Source organism: Trachypithecus francoisi, unplaced genomic scaffold, assembly GCF_009764315.1.
Source record: "Trachypithecus francoisi isolate TF-2019V2 unplaced genomic scaffold, Tfra_2.0 Lachesis_group18, whole genome shotgun sequence".
NCBI classification, from domain to species: Eukaryota; Metazoa; Chordata; class Mammalia; order Primates; family Cercopithecidae; genus Trachypithecus; species Trachypithecus francoisi.
In genome coordinates this window covers 6,216,434-6,242,098 of record NW_022681463.1, presented here as the reverse complement: position 1 = coordinate 6,242,098, position 25,665 = coordinate 6,216,434, and the positions used below count along the sequence as shown (strand labels likewise).

Here is a 25,665-nt window from a genome sequence, read left to right as displayed (position 1 = left end):
AACAGAGCATCCTAAGCTCCCAGTAGCTGGAGCCGTGATTCTCATACGTAACGTGCATCCAACTTAACTGGGGAGCAAGTTTAAAATGCAGCTTCCTGGACTCCTCTCCAATAATGACTAAAGAGGCCTGGGGTGAAGTTTAAAGCATTTGCCTTTTTATTAAACACCAGAGGATGTTCTCCTTTAGGGAATCTGGAAAGCACATTTTGAGAGACACTAAAATTATTAGCCACATAGTAGGTGCTCACATTTCACAGTTTTGCATTGTTCTCTCACTTGGTACAAGGCACAGTGAGGGATGAGGCTGCAGACATAAACAGCTCACTATTCCCCAGCTCTGGGCAACCCTTGGACCTTCTTTAACAAGGTGAAGTAAGCCAATTGCCCTTGCTTTCAGTTGAGGGAATTAAAATCCAGTGTTGGTGGATGGAGCTATTTCGGTGGTGCGCTCTTGCCTTTGGATTTCAGTTTCCTTGGTGATTAGCCAAGCATGAGCCTGACACCCTTCAGTTAGGAGGAAAATGCATGTGGTTTGGCATTTTGTAACTTTTGTTTTCTTTGTGGAGCCAGGAAACTCAGTATCTTGATGAATTTTGAGTCACAGACATGGTGAAAGTTTTATACCCCTTTTTTCATATATAGCTGACATAATTTATCTTTTAATTGTATTTATTGCAATGCTGGAGTGTTACAGCAAGTACTTCCAAAAAAGCCACATACTGTCACTGCTCTCAAGTTTATATTGCACCCCTCATTTGGCATCCACACTGTAGCATTTAAATGAGGATTGCTAACTGCCGCAGCATAAGCAAAATGCTAAGTTTTCTTTTGAGTTATTTTATTGAACAGAATCATTCCAAAGGAAATTTTGAATACATGACAATTTCCTTAAAGATCCATATTGAGTCGCATGAATGTAAATTTCTCTATTACATGCATGAGAGATGCTGCCATGTACTGCATGAATCCTGTCTTCCAATCTTAAGAAGGAAAAATAAATACATAAAGGCTGAAGATCAGTTATGTAAAGAGAGTGGGTAAAAGGAAGGCATAAACCTAGCCTCTATCTTTGGCTACTTTCATGCTTTTCTCCTTTCATCCCCCAAATAATAAACCAAAAAAGACAAGCAAGGCCCTGAGCCAAGCAGCTGCCCTGAGTGACCCTGGAGAGCCTTCGACCTAAAACCTTCTCTCTGCTGCTCCAGCAGCACCAACCTGCTCTCCCCAGTGGCACAGCAGAGAGCAGACCTTTATCTGTCAGCAGACCTGACACTCCAGACTCACAAAGCTCTAGGTGAATTCTAATACAGGCTGAGTTTCTCCTTAGTGCTTTTTCTTTCCTAGAAATGCTTCCATCTCACTAGGCTCTGAGGCTCACTTTCCTTTGAATTGCCTAGGAGCCCACTGGCCTTGTCTGCACTGTTTTGCAGCTTTTCTTCTTCTCTATGCAAAGTTATTGCCTCTTCCTGGTGCTGGAGGCGGTGGCTGTCAGTGAAGTCCAGGGGCTGAGTATAGATGCTGATGAGCTTAATGGGCTTTCTCTTCTAGGGAGATTTCTTTGGAAGCATTTCCTTCATAAGTTGTCAGTGAATTTCACATGAGATAATTATGGGTCCAGAATGAGAAACTTTTTATTGGGAGGCAGCCTATTTAACAGCCTCGAGACAGATTACCTAGGTAATACCATGAGTCCTTCTCAAGTAAGTCATGTATAAAACTCTGGAAAACAGCAGAGAAGAAGGTACAGGTGAGCATTAGAAACATCAATTAGGGATATTCATGAGAAAACTATAGAAAAACTATGCAAAGGTAGGTAGGAACGAGCCTTTTTATTTATCTCCAAAGCCACTGAGAGACACACAGAGAAAGAGGAAGAGAGAATGGGAGAGAGAGAAAGAAAGAGCTAGAGAGAGAGGTCAGCATTACTGTCTGTGTTGTAGATGAGAAGCCTTGGAAACTCAGTCACTTGCCCTGGTTATCCAGGCCCTAGGGCTTGTTGAAGCTGGACCCCAGAAGGTGTGTCACTGAGCAAGGCCAATGCACTTTTCACGACAGCTTGATGCCTCTTAGAGACTTGGGCCTAGAAAGGCAGAGTTGGCCTTGGTTGCTGGAGAAGCTGGAAAGGAGTTTATTGAAAGGAAAGGCAGCAGTGATGGCAAGGGAGGAATTTGTGAGTAGGGTAGAGGAAAGTGAGGAGCCGAGTACAATGAGGAAAATGCTATAAAGCAAAGGATTTCATTAGGCAAAGTGTACATTTTTCTGTAAACAGGAGGATTTATCAGGGATCCAACATGATCGATCATCAAGTTAGATTTTTTTTGTTTTCCATTAACGTCTTTTCTTTAGAATTAACTCCCAGGTTGTGATGGTTAACTTATGTGTTGGTTTCACTGGGCCGTGGGATGCCCAGATGGCTGGTCAAACATCATTTCTAAGGGTTTCTTGGGCGTTTTGGGAAGAGATTAGTATTTGATTGTAGACTGATTAAGCTGATGTCCTCGCCAGCTTCAAGGGGGTGGTGGGCACCACCCATTCCCTTGAGGGCCTGAATAGAACAAACAGGTGTAGGAAGGTTGAAGTCTGTCTGCCTGACTGCTTGAGCTACAGTATCAGTCTCCTGCCCTTGGTGCTCCTGGATTTAGACTGGAATCTACACTATTGGCTCTCTGGCTCTCAGGCTTTCGAACTACATTGTCGACACTCCTGGGTCTCCAGCTTGCAGATGCCAGATTGTGGGACTCCTCAGCCCCCATAATTACGTGAGCCAATAACTCAGACTATATATATTATACTATTCTACTGGTTCTATTCATTTGGAGAACCCTGATGAATACAAAGCTTTTGTATTCATTTAAGACAAGAAGAAAACATTTGGGCTATCTTAGTCCAGATTATGATTTTTTTTAGAATCACATTTATTATAATTTTTAAAATCAAAATTTTAAAGAATCTTTTTAGTTGTATTTATTGAAGTCACAGTTTTCCTTTTAGTGTGCACAAGTTTTTAATGCATAGGTTTATTTCAGATTGTGGTACTGTGCTAAGATTCTAAATGGATATTTTTCTCCTAGCTCCCTGCCACTGTGGTGATATCAGAGGAGGCTTGGTAGGGGGTTAGGACCTCCAGCACTGTGCAGAGGTAATACCCCGCTACCCAATTGATGAAGGCTATGTAGGGAGCAGTAAAGAAGTGTTTCAGCCCCTTCTACTGCTCATCCCACAGCCAGGGAAGAATGACTGGAGACTTAATGGAGAGGTAGATGCTTTATCTTCACCCGGCAATAATGAAGATTCATTCGTCTTGCATATCAGGGGAGGCTGGGTAGGGACCTAGATATCTACTCTGACCAGGCAGTAGTGTGTGCCTTCCTTCTCTTGCCAAGTGCTGAAAGCAGCCAGCTAGACAGAAAGTGATGCTGGAAACTTCCACACCCTCCTCTCAACAATTGGTAAAACAATGACATAGGCAATCAGCACAGGTATAGGAGAACTGAACAATACCATCACCAACAGGATCTACTCAATATTTATAAACACATCCGCCAGCAAAAGCAGAATTCATATTCTTTCTGAGTACCCATGGGACATGTGTCCAGATGGACTATCTGCTCGGCCATAAAGCAAAACTAAGCAAACTCAAAAGAATTGAAAGTATACAGAGTAGGTTTGCCTACTACAATGGAATCAACCCGGAAATCAGTCACAGAAAGATAGCAGCCAAATCTCCATAAACTTGGAAACTTAACAGTGCCCTTCCAAATAATCCATGGATACAAGGGGAAATCTTGAGAGAATTAAAAATAATATGCTGAACTTAATGAAAATGAAAGTACAACATGTCAAAATTGTGTGGCACAGCTAAAATAGTATTGAATGAGAAATGTATATCACTAAATGCATATGTTAGAAAATAGGGAAAGTCTCAAATCAATAATCTAAGCTCCCATCTCAGGAACCCAGGAGCAAAATAAACCCAAAGTGAGCAAATGGAAGCCAATGACAAGAAAAGCAGAAATCAATGGAATTGGAAGAAAAGGAGAAAATCAGTGAAACAAAGAGCTGGTTCTCTGAAAACACCAATAAAAATTATAAACCTGTCTCATATGAGTGACAAAGAGAAAAGAGAAAACACATAAATAGCCAATATCAGTAATAAAACAAGGAAAATCATTATAGGCCCTGTAGACATCAAAAAGGTACAAAGGGAATATTACAAACAGCTCTCACACAGAAATTCTGTGACTTTGAGGAATGGATCAATTCCTCAAAAAACACAAGCTGCTTCAATTCACCCAATATGAAATAGACAATTTGAATAGCTCTGTAACTTTTAAGAAATGAATTTGTAATTTAAAATCTCTCAGAAAAGCTTCCTATTCCAGATTGTTTCACTGGAGAATTCTACCAAATGTTTTAAGGAAAATTAAAGCCAACTGTACACAATCTTTTCTAGAAAATAGAAGAGAATACTCCTTAATTCATTTTATAAAGCAAGTATTATCCTAACACCAAAAACCACACAGACAGTAACACACACACACACACACAGAGAGAGAGAAAGAGAGAGAGAGAAAATTAAAAACAACCCTCATGAATATAGGTGAAAAAATATGTTTAAAATATTAGCAGATAGAACTTAGCAATATATAAAAAGAATGGTTTTTGTTTTTGTTTTCTTTTCCTGGGAGTGCAAAGCTGATACAATATCTGAAAATTATCAAGGTAATCCATCATGTCAATAGGTCAAACAAGAAAAATATACATGATTATATCAGAGGATTAAGAAAAAGCATTTGATAAAATTTAACATCCAGTCATGATAAAAAAAAAAAAAAACAACTCCCAGACAAATGGGAATGGGAAAGACAACCTGAACTTGATAAAGAGTTTATAAAAATCCTACAGCCAGTATTATATTTAAGGGTGAAATCTGGATGTTTTACTTCTATGATCAGAAACAAGACAGGGATGTCTGCTCTCACCACTGTTAACATAGGCTGCTGGAAGTTCTAGCAAGTGTAATAAAGCAAGAAAGGACGTAAAAGGCAAACAGATTGGAAAGGAGGAAATAAACCTGCCTATTTATATGTGACATAATTGCCTTTGTGTAAAATCCCAAGAAATCTACCGTAAAAAAGAAAGAAAATAAAAGACTCAAAGAACTAATAAGTGAGTTTAGCAAGGTCACAAGACACAAGATAAATATTCAAAAAATCAGTTGTATTTCTGTATACTAGTAATGGGCATGGAAGTGAACAATACAATTACATTTACAATTGCTCATAAAAATGCAATACTTAGGTGTAAATCTAACAAAATATGTAGGGAACTGGTGTGGCAAAAACCACAAAATGCTGGTAAAAGAAGTTAAAGGTCTAGATTAAAAGAAAGACATTTCATGTTTACAGATTTGAAGGCAATATAGTGTCAATTTAGTAGTAATCAGCATAGTAGTAGTCAGTTCTCCCCAGATTGACATATAGGCTAATCCATTCCTATCAAAATCACAGTAAAATTTTTGTAGATATAAAGGTATTAGATGATACCTTTCTAAAATTTACACTGAAAGGTAAAGAAGGAAGAATAGCTAAAACAATGTTTATAAAGAAGAATTAAGTGGGAGGAATTAACCTTCTCCATTTAAAGTCCTTAAAGCATGTTACACATAGGTCAATGGAATGGAATAAGGACGCAGAAATAGAACCACACACACAAAGGGACTCACTTGATTTTGGGGAAGTGAAATTGTTTATGAATTGGCAACATGCGGGATCCGCGTGGTGATGTAAATATTCTGTATTTTCACTGCATTAATGTCAATATCCTGGTTGTGATAGTTTTGCAGGATGTTACTATTGAAACAAATTAAGTAAAGAGTACACGAGATTTATCTGTATTATTTCTTACAACTGTATGCCAATCTAAACTTATTTCAAAATTAAAACTTTAAAAATATTTAAAGGCAATAGAAACAGGATACATATAGACATAATAAAGGGCATGAATGGACATCATTTATTTAGATTTTCAAATTGCCTTTTTTTTTTTTTCTTTTTCAAGACTAGAGTGTCACTCTGTTGCCCAGGCTGGAGTGTGGTGGTGACATGATCTCATTTCACTGCAATCTCCACCTCCTGGGTTCAAGCGATTCTCCTGCCTCAGCCTCCTGAGTAGCTGGGATTGCAGGTGTATACCACCAAGCCTGGCTAGTTTTTGTATTTTTAGTAGAGACGGGGTTTTACCATGTTGACCAGGCTGGTCTCGAACTCTTGACCTCAAGTGATCCACCCGCCTCAGCCTCCACATGAGCCACTAGGCTAGGCCCTCAAATTGCCTTTGACAAGGCCAATATGAAACTTCACTAATCAAGGAAAGTATCATGGTTAAAAGACCTAATTTGGAATCCAGTAGTATTTTATCTTTAAATGAAAAAGAAAAGTATTTGTGTATGCTTGTGTGTGCATGTTTGCGTTGTGTATTTAAATTACTTGGCTCTGTCCACTAGAAATACGTAGAAACGTTGGTTGATCCAATACTCAATCTCACAATGTGCTGTTGTGAATCCTTATAGTTCAGAAGGTCTCCATGTCATTTCTCTTCACAAAAATTTGCAAGATGTCCCAGAGGGAATACTTGATTCCAGATTTAGCACCAGGAAAAGACAACAGCAAAACACTGTTTGCAACCGTGTGTTAACAATCCACTAATGCCAATTTTATGTGATATATTATCAATCGTTTTCATTATTATGATAAAACATATAAGCTATTCGCATAGTCTCTAACATTTGTGTCCATCTGTCAACTCAAATCCTGTCAGTACTGGTCATCTATATCTTATGGATAGGGTCAAAGGCTTTTAAAGTTGGAGGGCCCTTAGGTAATATTATTTAACACATTAAAAAAGAATCAAAGAATTTAAAGAGCTTGTCTAATATCACAAAAATAATCAAGCTCACCTGCTTCACAATTCATTAACTTCATACAAATGTCCTTTTAGCAATAAAAAATGGCTTACTAAACACTGTGCTTCCTACAGAAAGCAAACTGCCGTCAGCAAATGTTTGGCATTGTTTGTGGATGTTAAATGCATTTTCCCAGGTAACAGTGAATTGAAGTCTCCAAATGGGAGTTTTTTTACTTTAGTTTGAATGGAAGACCTTCAACATCTTCTCTAGACATCCACGTAAACCAGGTACCATGTATGAGAACTTTCCAAAGAACATTATCTTGTGCTGATGAAAGATTAGTTAGCATTATCTTAAATAAAAATGACAGCACAATGTTATGCTATATTTAGTTACAGTATAACCAAAACTTGCTATTCATTTCACCAAATAATTATTGATTGCATCCAATAGACAAGGCATTGTGCTGGCTGCTGCAGAGACAGAACTGATAAACACATAGTCATTGCCCTCAAGGCACTTGGTAGCAGTTTTACTAGGGAAGCTTAGAAGCACCATCACAAAACAAGCCCATAGCATGAACAAAGATAGACAAGAAATGTATTTAATGAAAATCCAATGGTCCAGTTGTGCATGTGTTTGTGTGTGTGCATGTGTATGCGTGTCTGTGTGTTTCATTTGAAATCATCGGATTTCCATGCAGAGACAAAAGCTAGAGTTGTAGATTGTGGCTATATAAAGGAGGGCTCCATATAACAGGGTCAGAGGTTCTGAACAGGAGAAATGACATTCTCAGTTTAATATATGCATCAAATAGCAGTGTTGCACTAAAGTGAGGATGTAAAAGGCCAGTGCTTAGCCTTTTTGACTATTTGTCTGTCAAAATAGTAAGTGATGGTTTTTACTAGTGTGAAGGTAGTAAATATAAAAAGCAGGGATTGAAGGGAAAATGAGGGGAAAACTGCAGCCATTGGCAGATGACAGGGAGCCGTCCTGGGGGAGGGGATCCCAGATGGCACCGCGGTTTCTAATCTACATAACGTGCAGCAGTGAACATGAGGAAGGAGAGAAGGACGAATGAATGATTCAGAGATTTCAAGTGAGAGAGCATTGAATTTTTAAGTAAGAAATATGGCCATCTTCTGAGAATGAGCCAATCTAGGCTGGGGCTGGAAGCTGGAAAAGAGGCAAAAAGATTTCTAACGGTCACTGTGAGGATTGTAATGTAGCATTATCAAGAGGTGAATCAGGGAACTTCTTAGCAGACAGACAGGGTCCATCTGAGATGTCAGAATGAATTTGTGGCAGATGCAAATGATACTGAATTACAGTCAGATCCAATGATTGACCATGTCATTCACTACAATTAGGAATGACTGACTATGATGAAAAAAAAAAATGGTGGCAGCTTATCAGTGGCTTTTGCTACTTAAATGCTAAGCCCTAAGGTTCAGGTTTTCTTGAGACCTGAAAGAAGTCAAAATAGGCAATTGCTTTAGAAACTATGGATGAATTGAAGGAGGGGAGATGCCAGTGGGAATGAAAAGCAGGTTTAGAAAGTGGAAGAGAATAACATAGGCTATTAAAGATGAGAGTCAGGATTTGAATATCTTGGAGTTAGAGTGCTGCTAGATATTTGCACCAGAAATACTCAAAGTCATGGAGAAAGATATGATTGGAGGCATTTGGACAAGATCTTTAGTAAATGCATAGTCTTTTTGATGTAACTGAAATGACATTTGAGGAAGCTAGGAATAAAGTGAAAAACTAATCACTGATACTCACAGAATTGGATTATCATACCTGTTATAAAGTATGTGAGAAGAAATTATCTCAACTTCCGTTAATTTTCTAGAAGTGAATTGGAATAACTACTAAAGTCATGTGAGCGTGGCTGGATAAGAGCACAGCACAGTAGGACTTTGTAGAGATTACCCACACTGTTGTAACCCCTTATACTTCAAATAACTGTTTTTGGTCTACAAAGCAATGGCACGATCTTGGCTCACTGAAGCTTCCACCTACCAGGTTCAAGCAATTCTCCTGCCTCAGCCTTCCGAGTAGCTGGGATTACAGGCGCCCGCTTCCACACCCAGCTAATTTTTGTATTTTTAATAGAAATGGGGTTTCACTGTATTGGTCTGGCTGGTCTCGAACTCCTGACCTTGTGATCTGCCCACCTCGGCCTCCAAAAGTGCTGGAATTATAAGCGTGAGCCACTGCGCCCAGCCCTAACTTTCATGTATATTACATCACAATATTCACAGTGTGGTAATGCATTTTTACTCTCATTTTACCAAGTAAGAAACTGCAGAACTGGAACATTGAATGACTTGCCTAATTCCACATAGCTTCAGTTGGCTTCTGAAGATGTGTTGACTTCCTCCATCGTTTTTCTGGGCACTGCTGTTCCTAACTCAGGAAGGCATAGGGAAGCCAAACCTCTAGATGGAGGTTTCTTGACCTCAGCACTATGAACATTTATGGCCAGATAATTCCACGCACGCTGTGGGAGCTTCTCTGTGCACACTAGGATGTGTAGCAACATCTCTGCCCAACTATCACCCCCATTTGTAACAGAAAAAATATCTCCAGAAAAGACCAAGTGTCCCCTGGAGGGTATGATTGAGAACCATTGCTCTAGATTATACATTGTTCACATTTAACAATGTATGGTGTGTCACATCATAGGAAGCTCACATTTCAGTATCACTCAGCCGTGTGGTGGCACAAGTGCAAACTGGGTAATTAGGTAATGGTTTACTTGTACCTGAAAGTAGTTTAAGGTTTTGGCATTGTCCCCCAGCTCTACTGGTCTTCTGACCCAAATTTATTGGAAAACCTGGGAACGTGTGGGATGCCTTATTACTTCTGTTTTATTTAGGCCCTTGGAACAGCAAATAATAAAAACTCAGCCTTTATGGGAAAGGTGGACATAATCAGGCACCGATTGTGGCAGATGCAAATATAAAAGCCTTTAGAAAGGAACTTGCATCAGGGATCACCTGCCTTTTCCAGGTCCTTCCGCCAGCTGCAAAGCCCTTTCTTCATAGTTTCTTCTGCTGTCTCTGTCTAATACCCATCCATTGCAAACAATCCAGTCCTCTCTGGGCTCTCTAGACAAAATTCCCAAAGGACTCAGGTTAGCCATGCGTACTGCCTCATGGGTGACACTCAAATGTCCACAGGCATAACTCTTATACTCCCACCTGGGTGAGGCTCACTCTCCCTCATGGCGGTGGTCACTCTCCCTCAGGCGAGATGCAAATTCCCCCTCATGGCAGGTGCTCACCCTCCCTCATGGCAGATGCTCACTCTCCCCTCATGGCGGTGCTCACTCTCCCTCATGGCGGGTGCTCACCCTCTCCTCATGGAGGTGCTCACTCTCCCTCATGACAGATGCTCACCCTCCCCTCGTGGCGGGTGCTCACCCTCCCCTCACAGCAGATGCTCGCTCTCCCTCATGGCAGATGCTCACCCTCCCCTCATGACGGGTGCTCACTCTCCCTCATGGTGGTGCTCACTCTCCCTCATGGCGGATGCTCACCCTCCCTCATGACGGGTGCTCACTCTCCCCTCATGACGGGTGCTCACTCTCCCTCCTGGCGGTGCTCACTCTCCCTCATGGCGGATGCTCACCCTCCCTCATGACGGGTGCTCACTCTCCCTCACAGCGGATGCTCACTCCCCTTCTTGGTTGTTGCTCACTCTTGCTCAGGAGTAATGAGGCTTCACTGGTTTTGTGTCTACCCTTATCCACTCCCGGTTCACACAAGACAGAGAACAGACTGTGACACACTGACCCTGGTGCTATGCCCCAAGGTATATTTTCAAAGGTAAGCCTTTTAAAGAATGTATGGCTGATCAGCTTTCCATGACCGCTGAGATTTCACACTTAGTTGACACTAAGAGAGCCAACAAACTATTTCAGTCTTCAAAGATCAAGTTTCCCAGCCTCTACTAGTATGCTGATAAAATTATATCGTAACATCCTTCATATTGATTCATAAGTCACCTATGGTGAAGAAAATTGTCCTTTAGAAATCCAGAATTAATTATTTCCTATGTGTTCTTAATTGTAAAGACTTCAGAGTACTAATTCTTTAAGTATTCAAGCAGAACTTTTAAAATTAGGAGACTATTAAATGTCTCAAACTGAAATCACACTTCATTCCCAAAGCTTCCCAAGTATGTTTACTGCATTTAGTGCGTTTTCTGAGCAAGTTAGAGTCCTTAAGAATAAAGGAGACTACGTGAATGTGAACTATCACTATTTGCTCTTAACTTGGCGATCAAAGGAGACCTTCACAAGATAGAAGAGTGTTCCGTTGTTTAATGTACAGAATGAGAACAGACAGATTATAGCTTTGAACTTGCATGTAATGTGAACTCTAAGACCTGAAGACACTTCTTTTATGAATAATTTAAAACTTCACCTGGGTCAAGTTATCCTTTAAAGGAATTTATTTTCACAGTCATGTTTAATCATTAGTAATTTTGCTGCTTTCTTTTATTCTAGGTAATGTATGATGTTGTTGGGGCAATTGAAAAAAATAAAGACTCCCTTTCACAGAATCTTCTATTTGTAATGAAAAGTAAGTTGATTTATTTTTCCTGCCCTACATTGGTTAAAATGCCATGCATCCATTATTTCTTTATCTCTGAATATTTTCCTGTAAAATATGTACCAGCTAAAGCATAATTGAAATACCTTTTGCATTCTAATGCCTAGAATAATAAGAAATGGGTCTTGCTGCACTATATGTTTGCTACAATGTAATTTGGAGTCCGGTGGAAACCATAACTTAACTAAGCTTTTAGCAGATAGAAATGTAAAATACCTTTACTACTTTAGTGGGTTGAATATAGAAAAGCTTTTCTGTGAAGACTAATGAAGATGAGTATGACTTCCAACTTTATTTAGGCCACAATAGGGTGAATTTCATTACTTAAGATGACTCTGGAGCACAACTAAGGGTGGTATTTTATTCTTATGTACTTTCAGTTATAAAATATTAATGCTTACTATGTAGGAGGAGTAGAAATGGAAGGAGTATATATATGTATACACATGTAAGTTTAAATTTATGGGACCCTTCTACTTAGTGAGCATTAATACTTTATATGCATATATCTACTATAATTCCACACTATATACAAGACCATATACAAAATGTATATGTGTGATAATTAAATGTATATTCATACATATATACATAATTCTGTCTCTAGTAATTATTTTCATAGCAGTTCTGCAGTGATTCACATTTTTCTAATAACCTTTTTAGTGAGTTAAAACATTGCATCTTGTATGCTTTAAGTTGCTATAAATGAAATAGTCATTCATCTTTAAAAGAAGCACAGGATAGCTTTTCATGAGATAGTTGAATGTTCTAGCATGGAAAATAAGAAATCCATATCACTTCTGGTTTGAGAAACATATTTGCCTCAAATTATAGCAACACAGTTGTAATACATTGTTTTTCACTGAAGATTGTTCTGCTTGCCTCTAGAACTTAGGTTTATTGTGAGCTCTCTTAGCTAAAACTAACGGAAAAAAAAACAAGGAATAACATTATGAAGATGGAAAGAACTGGTCTTATTTATCATCATTAGAAAATTTTCCTTTTAGTGTGCAACTATTTGCACTTTTATTTATAATGCACTTCCCTATCTTTTAGGAAGATCTAATATATACCAAGTATTTAAAAGTTCACACAATGCTTTTCTTACTTTTGTATTTCATGGTGATAGGATGTATGTGTGTGTGTGTGTGTGTGTGTGTGTGTATGTGTGTGTGTGTATTTAGAATGAAAATATGATGGCTAGTGATATTGCAATTCTACTTATCTTAATAGAGTGCCTATATTTTAAAATCGTTCTTTTATATAAATTTGTACACACAAAAAAGTTCCAGGAAAAATACAGTTGAGTCTTTTTTTTATTCTTTAGGAGGTAGGTGCTTCTGAGCAAAAGGACAGAATTTACAATGTGCCCTTTTGTATTTTGTATTTATACAGGAGGCGTCAGATTTTTTTTTTAAAGGGCTAGAGAATAAATATTTTAGACCTTGTGCACCATAAGATCCTTGTTGCAGTTACTCACCTCTGCTGTTATAATGTGAAAAACAGCTGTAGACAATACAAATGGATGTGACTGTGTTCTGATAAAATTTTATTTACAAAAACAGGCAGTGGGCCATGTTTGGCTCAGGAGCCATGACTGCTCACTCACTCTATCATAAAAGCAAAATATTTGTGGTTGCCATCATGTTTTATGAATCTATGAAATACTTTGATGCTTGTACATCATTATTAAAAGCAAATGTAATTCATAAATAATAATTTTTATTTGCAGTTACTTTGCTTATAGTATCTAATTCAATTTTCATAGCATCAGAAAGCTCCCAGTTGAGGAAGATGGTGAGGTCTGTTGTAGAATGTACACAAGCAGAGCTGTGTCTCTGAGGCCGCTAACCAGGTGCCAGGTGTAGTCAGGGAGCTTGGAGACAGCTCATAGAGACACGCAGCAAATACACTCATTTGTGCCTAAGATTAGAAGTAAAGTCTACTTCACTCAAAAGGAGGCAAACAACAACAACAACAACAACAAGAAAGCCAAAATCCAGACTTTTAATTCTACTCACAGGAATAGGAAATTTTAGGATTTAGGAAAATTTAGGATTTACTGTCAATTATGTTAATAATTATTGAGTCTTTTTTTTTTTCTTTTTTTTGCTGTGTGTCTCTGTACACTTGCTTATAAGTTAGCTTATCCCACTTTACGGGTACAAAGACCCTGGACAATGATTGTAGATCCCAGTAAGGGACACTTCCACTCTCAGTATGTATGTAGAGTGACATGAAGAAAATGGTTTGTGGTCAGTGACTCCTTGTAATCCCAATGAGGTAAATATGCCTCTTCAGGCCGGGCGCGGTGGCTCAAGCCTGTAATCCCAGCACTTTGGGAGGCCGAGACGGGCGGATCACGAGGTCAGGAGATCGAGACCGTCCTGGCTAACACGGTGAAACCCCATCTCTACTAAAAAATCCAAAAAACTAGCCGGGCGAGGTGGCGGGCGCCTGTAGTCCCAGCTACTCGGGAGGCTGAGGCAGGAGAATAGCGTGAACCCGGGAGGCGGAGCTTGCAGTGAGCTGAGATCTGGCCACTGCACTCCAGCCTGGGCGACAGAGCAAGACTCCGTCTCAAAAAAAAAAAAAAAAAATGCCTCTTCACCAGGAGTTCCTTTGCTAGGTTTTAAGAGGCAAATGGATAGTAGAGTTCTCTTTTAAGTCCCGGAGGGAACTTGCTGTCTCCTGCCATGTGCTCAGCTGTGGTCAGGGCTCTCCCGTTAGGGTCCCAAAGCATTATGACATCTCCCTGTGTCCATAGGGTGACATGAGTCTTGCTATACCTGCAGCCTGACCACATGATTCAGGGAAAATACAAAACTGGGTCAGTTACATATTTTGGACCATATTTATGTCTCATGTTTTCAGTTTTTTAAATCTTTTATATTTTTCTTTAAAAATTTTTTTTGCACTACCTACCTTCTCAGTAATGTTTTCAGTTTTATTAGAGGCATTTTCTCAATTATAAGAATAAAATGTTGCATTGCTTATCTGTGTTTTCACTTATACATAGACCTGCTATAAATATAAATAATAATTGTTTAATTATGTATTTAAATTGGCTATACTATTATGTATTTATCATTGAACTTTTTATTTTGAAGTGGTTTTAAACTTAAAGTGACAGAATTATTATAAAGTACTCCCAGGTATCCTCTTCCCAGGTTCATTTTTTTCATTTCCTTTCTTTTACTGTCTTGCTATCTTTCTTTCTATCTCCATCCATCTTTTGTTCTCCTCTTTCCTTCCTGTGTCCCGTGTATGTGTGTGTGTGTGTGTGTGTGTTTACTTTCTGAATCATTTGAAAGTAAGTTGCTTGCCTCTTCTTGTCTAAATACTTTGGTGCCCACCCTAAGAGAAGGGACGTTATCTTAGATAACTTCAGTAAGTTATCAGAATATTCAACAGTCATGTACTACTTATATCTAATCCAGAGTTCATATAAAGTTTTACCAATGGTCCCACTAATATTAGTCTTTTATGGTCATTTTCTCCTATTTCAGGATCACTGATTGCATTCAGTTATGATTTTTCCTTTAAATCTGAGACAGTTCTTTAGCTTTCCTCTCTCTTTCATGACATTTTTTTTAAATGCCAGTTAATTCATAGAAATCACTGTGTTTGAGTTTATATTAGAAGTAGGTTATGAATTTTTGACCAGGAGTCCCAAGAAGTAGTGGGGTATCCGTCTCGGCACATTACATTTGGTGGCGGTCACGGTTTGAAACAGGTTCACCATGAGCACTGTGTAAGGTGGTGCTCTTCAGCTTCTTCTAACATCAGGCTTGCTGTTTTCCCTTTGTTATTAATGAGTAATTTGTGAGAAAGTACTTTGAGACTATGTAAATATTCTGTTCCTCATCAAACTTTTACCCATTAGTTTTATATACATTTATGATTCTTGCCGAAATCGTTTCTCACGATTGCAAAGTTTTGATTTTCTTATCCCATCTTTCCATAAACAGTGGCATTCTACTATAATAATTCCCACTTCTTTATCTATTAATTAATTGATTAGTGTACACTCATGGATTCTTATGTTGTTCAATGAATAATTATTCATTACTATCATTATATTGATGCTAAAATTGTTTAAGATTTGAGCAGTAAGAACCCCTTCAGGTTAGCTCCTATTTCTTTTTGACATATTCTCTTGACTTTTTTTTTTTTAAACACTGCCTTACATTCTGGCCTTCCAAAAATGTTCCAGAATCATTCATCTTGCCTCAAATCTAGAATCAGACATTTGTTCAGGGAGCCTTGATTTATCTTAGAAAAGAATGGTATTCAGAAACTCCAAGATCTGGGGGCTGGGTGAGCTCATTGCTACTGGGGTATGATTGCTTTTAGGACCTTTCAGAATTTGAACATTTAAGATGTAAGTATACATAACATATAGGTATATAGATCTGTAACTCTGTATTAAGAATCATGGATTTCTCTTGCTCTCTCTAATTTTATCCCAACATCACAGGGCCTCTTTTGCATTACATAATTGTATCTCCTTTTCCTGACAGTTCTTCCTGCTTCCCTGTTCATTTATTACCTAATGTAGGGATTTTTTTAATGGAAAGCATTACAGATATATATTATGTCACCCGTATTTTGCACCTGGGCAGGCAAAATGATTTGAGTGTGGAAAAGGTAGAAACTAAACTGCTTTGCCATGAAACGTTGCCAACTGTCTGATTGGCGAAGCATAATCCTAGTGATTTATGTTCATTATTTCACGTTTTAATTTTGCAATGATTCTCAAAGTAGGTACTGTCATCATTACTTTATAGGAAAGGACACTTAGGCTTAAAAACTGCCTACATGCAGATATAAGTAACACAAGAAACATTCCTTTTGATCCTTAACCAGCACATACATTGTTTTCCCTATGATTTTAAAATTTGTAACCCAAAATCCACTCATCTGAGCTCCAGTTTCTCCCTGAGGTGTCAAGAAAGGAATATGGACTCAGAATTTTTTGATTTTTATAACTTAAACATGAAAATGTATCATTTTGCTTTTACCTTTTCAGCTTAACTGTGTTTTTTTGTTCTTTTTCTTTGTTGTTGTTGTTGTTGTTGTTTTGTTTTGTTTTTTTAAATAAAAGGACACTTCTTTTCCCTTCTTTCACCTAGCAACTGCCACACCAAGTAAGGCAGGTCCTCTAACAGGTACTTACAGATGGCTCTGATACAGGTGAGTTAGGTCCTGGGGAAACATTTTCCTGAATAATTATTTTCCTGGAATGGGGCGTTTCTAATAGAGTCCGTAAGCCTTCATGATTTGACAAGTGCACAAAAGCCCCTTAAGTCTGAGCAGGTAAGATTTGGTTCTGAAAACTAGGATAGAAGTGTTACTTAGAGAACAAGGCCCAGTTGGGATCAAGATTCCTGGTCAAGGGTAGTGAATGTCATAATTTGTCAATGATGTTAAATAGTGGAGGAAATAAAATAAGGATACAGGAAAACGTAGACTCCTCAATCTGCTGAACCAACGACATCTTGCACCTAGTATGTATCAGTGGCTAAAGCTCTTGTATGAGGAGTAAGTTCAATGCTTAAGTAATAATTTTAGTGCCACTTACGATATTCATTTATTTATTTCCTAGCTAGTGAAAATGTCGTGATCAATCATTTGTTCCAGTCGAAATTGTCACAGACAGGATCCCTCGTATCTGCCTATCCTTCCTTTAAATTCCGAGGACATAAGTCTGCCCTGCTCAGTAAGAAAATGACAGCTTCTTCAATTATTGGAGAAAACAAGAATTATCTAGAACTTAGTAAGGTAGGAGTTCTTGTGATTATTGTTGGGTTATTTTTAATTTTGATAAGTATATTTGCTTCTTTTTTTAAAAAAAGCACAATTTTGAATACCAAAGAAATAGATATTTTAATAGAAAATATTAAGGAAAAGAATGTCTGTCTGATGCGTAACCATCAGAATGAAGGAAGAGTAGAGGAAGGTGCAGCAGAGTGGCAATTTTAACAGTAAGTGTAGTCTGAGTCATTTTATTGGTTGTCTGTGCAATATCCCAGTTATGTTTCATCTCTGACTGCCTTTTTGATGAATAGAAGGTAACTTCAGATACTGTAGGCTTAGAGGGAGTCAACTTAGCTATCTTATTCTGTTGATATTAATCACTTCAGATAATTGAGGTCTCTAAATGATAAATTGTTGTTTCTCTTATAGACATAGGGTATTGTTCAGGTGCTAGGATGTTTTTACTGCATATTTGTAGAGTTTTAATTGTACTGTATTATACTAATTTGTAATGTATATTTGTCTCACAAAAGTTTGGTTGTATATACAACCTCAAGATTCTATGTGGCAAAAGAGAACGAAAAACTCAGTGAAGAGTTGTTTCAAACTGATAGGAAACGTGTATGGAGTGTTTTAGGTTTCTTAGGAATCCAGTGCCAGATGGTATTCCAGAGTGTTTTGCTTATGTCTACCAAAACTATAAAAGATGAGGAATATATTTGGGAAGGTGTTCAGGACAATCAATTTTAGAAATGCAATTGTTGCAGCTTCTGGAATACATTTTAGCTTACCAATTAAAATAAAAGCATAATTAAATTCAATTCTATTTTAGAAGAGTCACCAAAATGTGTGTTAATATGAGTGTGAGTGTGTGAGTGTGTGTCTCCAGCCAGTGGATTCTAGAATAAAAGATCCTTTGATGTGGTTGTTTAGAACTAAATGGTCATGAGAAGTAGTCTCTGCCACATAGGAAATGGCATTTAGTACGTTAAAAAAACACACATACACAAGGTTATCCTTATGAGAAAGATCTCTATGCCTGGAGGTCTTCCTGAGCCTTCTGGTCCTTCTTTTCTCAATCATCCTAAAAGTCGAGAGCAAAATCTACCACACACAACTAACCTCAATTATTAAGCATTACGAGGCCTCGATGCCATTAGTCTTTTCCCTGCAGGACTGCAGAAGGCGGGTAACTCACAGTAGTTCCTCCACCCAGAAAGGGAACTGGAGTGTTCCATTTCAAGGGACAGAGAGCTATTTATTATGATTATTCCTTAAATGTTCTATTTCTCACTTCCCTTATTTCTTCCCTTCAAACTCCCTTCATCCATGCACAGCCACCCCTGTGGTCAGGAAAATAGGATTTTCCCTACTCTGTAACTGAGTATGACACGTTGTATTGTGTTTGTAGAGAACGGGTTGATCTTGGCCCAGTCACTTCATTTTACGTTCCCTCATCAGTTCCAATGAATCACTTCAGATTGACGGTAGGTCTTAACAGAAGAAAATGAGCTATTGTCATAATAGCAAAAGCACTAAATCCACAAGAAAGTTATCTCAGATTTCTTCTTGTATCAAGACCTTTTTTAAGAAAAGTGATTTTAGATCAATAAGTCTATTAGTCTAATACATAATTTTGTGAAATATAATAGTAGGTTAGTGGCTGAGGTTCCTTTTAACCCTGGGTGGAATTTAACTAATTGCCTCTGCCCTTTCTTTCTGCCCTTTCTTTCGTTTTGGGCTCATTTTCACTGATTTTATGTCTCTGTCATCATGTAATCTTCGCTACATAGGATTGTTTTTTCTCTTCAGGGCTGTACATATTTACTTATTTGAAAAAAATAGAGTCTATTAGCATTTTTTTTTTGAGACGGAGTCTTGCTCTGCCGCCCAGGCTGGAGTGCAGTGGCCGGCTCTCAGCTCACTGCAAGCTCCGCCTCCCGGGTTCACGCCATTCTCCTGTCTCAGCCTCCCGAGTAGCTGGGACTACAGGCGCCCGCCTCGTCGCCCGGCTAGTTTTTTGTATTTTTTAGTAGAGACGGGGTTTCACCGTATTAGCCAGGATGGTCTCGATCTCCTGACCTCGTGATCCGCCCGTCTCGGCCTCCCAAAGTAACCTTTTTTAGTAGTTATAAAACGAGGATGCGGAGGAAAGGGAAGAAAAACATGGTAAGAAAGTATCAGACCATTCATTCATTCAATTCCTGAGTGTACTTAAATTTAAGGGAACAGACCAATGATAATTGAAACATAAAATTTTTGTAACATAAAATAGCATCATTTTGCCCTAGAGTAAACTAAATTTCATGATAAATATGAACAGTTAGTAGCATAACCAGGATATGGTAGTGAGTTTATTGTACCACCAAGCAAATCAGGATCTATGTTTATTGTCACACTAAAATGGGTGCAGGATGTTGATAGATCTGATTTACACAACAGCCCTATACGTGAAAGGTTGGCAGTAACAGTTGTGATTTTACAAGTAGTTGCCCATTTCCTCAACTTATACACCATTACGAAAATCACTTGGCACTGGTTTTTATAAACTGTTTTAAATCCACATTTGCCTGTAAGTGAATGTACATGGATGTGAGACTTAATTTTTTGCTCTTCTGAACTGAAATTTGGTAAAATAAATTTGCTCACTTTTTCTTATTCTTCATTCTTTCTTCTTTCCTTCCTTTTTTCCTCTGTCTTTTCTTCTTCCTTCCTTCTTTCTCTCTCTTTGTTTTTTCCTTTCTCACTTTCCTTCCTTCTCTCCCTCCCCCTTCCCTCCCTTCCCCTCCCCTTCTACTCCCCTCCCCTCCCCTTCCCTCTCCTCTCCTTTCCTTTCCTTTCTTTTCCTTCCTCCTTTCCTTCTTTTCTTTCTTTTTATTACAGTTATTAAAAAAGAAAGGAACTTCTACATTTCTTCAAAGATTGGAACGAGGAGATCCAGTCACCATAGCATCACAACTCAGGGTTAGTGACGTTTTCAGATTTCAAAAATTAATGTATGTTTATAGCAACGAAAGAGGGTTTATGTACCTTTTTTTTTCCCATTTTTGGCAACTTAAATATCTTCAGAAAAAAGTAAACATACCCACACACACACACAGAGTAAATGCATAATAAGATTTAAAGATATAAAGACTTTTTATTTAAAAACTGCTTTATATTTTTAGCTAGTGTCTCCTTTGGAGAATCAGTTGGGTTTTACTTCTCTCCTTAGAAATCCCTAACGGATATTATTGGAAAACTTCAGAAGTGCACTCCACACTTCATTCATTGCATCAGGCCCAATAATTCAAAGCTGCCAGATACTTTCGATAATTTTTACGTGTCTGCTCAGCTGCAATATATTGGGGTCCTGGAGATGGTGAAGATCTTCCGATATGGATACCCTGTTCGCCTTTCCTTCTTGGATTTCCTGTCAAGGTAAATTCTTCTGCTCTTAAAATTGTCGTTTTAGCTGCTGTTCAGTGAAGTATACTGACACTGACACTATTGCAGCAAGGATCTTCTGTTGTCTTTTTTGGCATTGCTTTTGTTGTTTACATTTTCCTATCTCCAATAAACAAAATATTCTGGGAAACAATGAAAGACACTGACAAAGCTCACGTAAAAAATTAATTACACTGTACTGAGGACAGTGTCTTGGAAACCATTCTCATGTGTGGCTTTCAAAGCTTTCAAAGTGTGGCTTTCCTTGAATTAAATTTTTATAAAATGATTGCATATGATACTCACTATTTATTATTTAAAAGGAGAATATATATAAGTGATTATTTCCCCTTTTATATATGAACAAATATTATTGAGATCAGTGGTTGGCAAACTACACTCATGGGCCAAACCCAGCCTGCCACCTGTTTTTGTAAATAAAGTTTTATTGGAACATGGCCACAATCATCTCTTTGCATATTGTCTGTAACCACTTTTGCACTGCAGTGGAGATAGACAGTGTCCCATGGTGTAAAATATTTGTAAAATGTTTGTTATCTGCCCCTTTAGAACAGAAGTTTGTTGACCTCTATTTTCTTCAATAAATTCAGCTGAAAAACACACTGTGCACAAAACAGTGCACTTATTCCTAGGATAAACTCTTGTCATGTGGCCTCGTCTTCATGTCTGTATTAGCCCTTCTCTGATGGTAGCCTTATCCCAGCCATTTGCAAGAAGAACCTAAACTCACCCAAAAGCAGTATCATCCCCTCAGGCTACGTATTTGTTCATATGTATTTTATTTGATCAGAAACTTTAGTCTGATTTTAAGTAAATTATAATCCTCACTGAATAATCCATTTTAAATAAATTGGTTGATGGATAGTAACTTAATTTACAGTATATGCTCCTAAGCACTATTCCAGGCCTCATCTTTAGGTACATTGTTGTGCTGTACACTCTAGCTTGATGAATGTCCCAGTTTAGGCAGGTAAATGCGTGTGCAAATAATGGCCATTCAGTGCTTGTAATGCTACAAAGGGTTGGAATATTGCCAAGTGTTACAGACGCATAGTAAGGAGGTAATTTGGGATCAGAGACGGCTTTCAAAGATATTTGAAAGATATTACAATCCTGGTGAAAATAATGAGACTATCTATTTTTAAACATTTAAAAAATAAAACGGGGTGGGCAAAAAGGAAATCAGAAGACATTTGGTAATTCTATATAAATAAAATAAGATCTTAAAATAATACTGATGTAAACTAATATAAGTATTGCAAGTGTGAAATCTTGCATTTATGTTTAAAAATTAACGGTACAACTACAATATGAAAAAGTCTGTTTGATAAACCATTCATCCAAAAAAGAGAGATTTTAAGACTTTCGTTGACTAGTTCGATGCGAGGCTCTATTTTGAGGAAGCTGTGAAACAAAAACGAAACAAGCAAGCCAACAAACTGAAATCACTACATTTGAAATATTTAATTCAGAACAAAGGGAATAATATTTAAACGATGACTAAAATTCTGTGTTTAATTTTTATAACATTTGTTTTTCCAGAAGAAAGAAGCCACATTTACTTATCGTGCATGTTGGTAAATTTTATAAAGACACATAGAAGAAAATAAACAACATATGAGTTCAGCTTGAGCCTTCCATTTTAAAGGGGTGATAGAATATCTTTAGAAGATAGAAGATAAGCAGAACCACATGGGGATGGATGTATTTAAACGGTAGAATATGTATTTCAGATAGACAAGATATATGTGTTTAAAATTTAAAAGGTGCTTGTAAATAAGATAATAGACATATTGTCTCTTAATTTATAAGGATTACTACGAAGTTGGGCTTACATAGAAAAAAAGAAAAGGAACTGGATCCTTTCCTTACCCCTTATACGAAAATTAATTCAAGATGGATAGAGACTTAAATGTTAGACCTAATACCATAAAAACCCTAGAAGAAAATCTAGGTAGTACCATTCAGGACATAGGCATGGGCAAGGACTTCATGTCTAAAACACCAAAGCAACGGCAGCAAAAGCCAAAATTGACAATGGGATCTCATTAAACTAAAGAGCTTTTGCACAGCAAAAGAAACTACCATCAGAGTGAACAGGCAACCTACAGAATGGGAGAAAATTTTTGCAACCTACTCATCTGACAAAGGGCTAATATCCAGAATCTACAAAGAACTCAAACAAATATACAAGAAAAAAACAAACAACCCCATCAAAAAGTGGGGAAAGGATATGAACAGACATTTCTCAAAAGAAGACATCCATACAGCCAACAGACACATGAAAAAATGCTCGTCATCACTCGCCATCAGAGAAATGCAAATCAAAACCACAATGAGATACCATCTCACACCACTAGAATGGCAATCATTAAGAAGTCAGGAAACAATAGATGTTGGAGAGGATGTGGAGAAATAGGAACACTTTTACACTGTTGGTGGGATTGTAAACTAGTTCAACCATTATGGAAAACAGTATGGCGATTCCTCAAGGATCTAGAACTAGATGTACCATATGACCCAGCCATCCCACTACTGGGTATATACCCAAAGGATTATAAATTACTCTACTACAAAGACACATGCACACGTATGTTTATTGCGGCACTATTCACAATAGCAAAGACTTGGAATCAACCCAAATGTCCATCTGTGACAGACTGGATTAAGAAAATGTGGCACATATACACCATGGAATACTATGCAGCCATCAAAAAGGATGAGTTTGCGTCCTTTGTAGGGACATGGATGCAGCTGGAAACCATCATTCTTAGCAAACTATCACAAGAAGAGAAAACCAAACACCGCATGTTCTCACTCATAGGTGGGAACTGAACAATGAGATCACTTGGACTCGGGAAGGGGAACATCACACACTGGGCCTATCATGGGGAGGGGGGAGGAGGGAGGGATTGCATTGGGAGTTATACATGATATAAACGTTATGCACATGTACCCTAGAACTTAAAGTATAATAAAAAATAAAAAAAGAAAAAAAAAAAGAAAAAAAGAAAAGCTGGATATAACACCTCTGCAGCTTGTTGTGGACAGGAGTCTTGGTAGCTCTCACTGACTGTTGTGGGCTTTGGAAGGGACGGCTCTTGACCCATCTCTTTCTGGTCCCTCGGTGGAAATCCCTTCATAGTCTTCAGAGATGCCAAGCCTGTTAAGAGCTGATATTTCTTACATTTTGTAGTGTGTGTAGTAAAGGTCAGCCTTCCCACCTTCTTAAGTATAGATGGTCTTTGGTTTGAGTTGTAAAAACTGTTGTTGTGTAAGTTTAAAACAATAGAGTCCCCAAATTTATCCCAAACTTTCTGAATCCGAATCAACAGGGAGTAGGAACTGGGCTCCCCCTGGTTTGTAGCTCCAGAGATGATTCAATATGAAATAGAATGGAGAGTGTCCATCCTTGGCTGAGGTCTCAGGAAGTGATCTGCGGTGTCCTCAGAGGGTGACGAGCCTGGAGACATTATGATTTGTTTAACTGTAGTAACTCCCTCTTTAGTGTTACTCAGAACAGCAGTTCTCTGACATCAGTGCACATCAGAATCACCTGGAGGCTTAAAATCTCGTTTCCTGGGCTCCCCACCCCAAGTTCAGATTCAGTAAGTCTGGCAGAGCCCTGTGAGTTTGCATTTTTTAAAAGTTTCCAGCTGGTGTTAACGTTGTTGCCATGTGGACCTCACTTTGAGAACCCCTGGCATGGAATCTCTAGTCATCTGGGGACAATGTTTTTGTTTTGTTTTGCTTCCCCCGAGCCAAATGTTGAAAGGGCACCAGTGCCTTGGTGATCAAAGCAAACTTGTGAGGAATGTATAATCTCCAGCCTCACCCCAGGTTCATTCAATCAAAATCTGCAAATTCATCACAATTCCTCAGTGACTGGTATGCTGTTGAAGTTTGAGAAGCACTATCCAGGCAGACCTTGGTGACGTTGTAGGTTCGGTTAGGGACCACCATAATAAAGCTAATATCATAATAAAGCAAATCACATGAAGTTTTTGGTTTCCTGCTGCATATAAAAGTTATATTTGCACTATCCTAAGTCTGTTGTGTGCAATAGCATTACATCTAAAACACCATATGATACCTTAATTTTAAAATATTTTTCCTAACTAATGCTAACAATGACCTGAGTCTTTGGCAAGCCGTAATCTTTTTGCTGGTGGAGGGTTTTGCCTTGATGTTGATGACTGCTGACCCATCAGGGTGGTGGTTGCTAAAGGCTAGGGTGGCTGTAATAATCTCTTAAAATGAAACAATCAAGTTTGCTACATCCATTGACTCCCTTTCGTGAAAAATGTCTCTGTAGCATGCAATGCTGCAGCAGCATTTTACCCAGAGTAGAACCTCTTTCAAAATTCGAGTCAGTCTTCTGAAATCTTACCACTGCTTTATCAACTAAGTTTATGGAATTTCTAAATCCTTTGTTGTCATTTCAACAATGTTCACAGCATCTTCACCAGTAGTAGATTCCATCTCAAGAAAAGACTTTCTTTGCTCATCCATCAGCAGCAACTCCTCATCCGTTAATATTTGATCATGAGGTTGCAGCAGTTCAGTCACATCTCCAGGCTCCACTTCTAATTTTGGCTCTGTTGTTGTTTCCACCACATCTGCAGTTGCTTTCTCCACTGGCGTATTGAACCTCTCAAAGTCATCCATGAGGGTGGGAATCAATTGCTTCCAAAACCCATTAATGTTGATATTTTTACCTACCATAAATCACAAATATTCTTAGGAGCATTCAGAAAGTTGAATACTTTCCAGAAGGTTTCCAGGTTACTTTGCCCAAATAAATCAGAAAAATCACTATCTATGGCAGATATATCCTTAGAGAATCTATTTCTTAATAATTCCTCCTTGATCCATGGGCTGCTGATTGGATACTATGTTAGCAGGCATGAAAACAATATTCAATTC

At 38.2% G+C, this 25,665-nt stretch overlaps 1 protein-coding gene across 1 annotated transcript in view; it reads left to right on the top strand.

The window, feature by feature from the left end:
• The window catches only part of MYO16 (myosin XVI), a 569,170-nt gene that overhangs the window by 369,703 nt on the left and 173,802 nt on the right, over positions 1-25,665 (top strand). Inside the window, 4 exon segments of the mRNA XM_033177288.1 lie at positions 11,427-11,502; positions 17,141-17,316; positions 20,176-20,256; positions 20,507-20,712. Coding sequence (XP_033033179.1) covers positions 11,427-11,502; positions 17,141-17,316; positions 20,176-20,256; positions 20,507-20,712 — 539 coding nt within the window.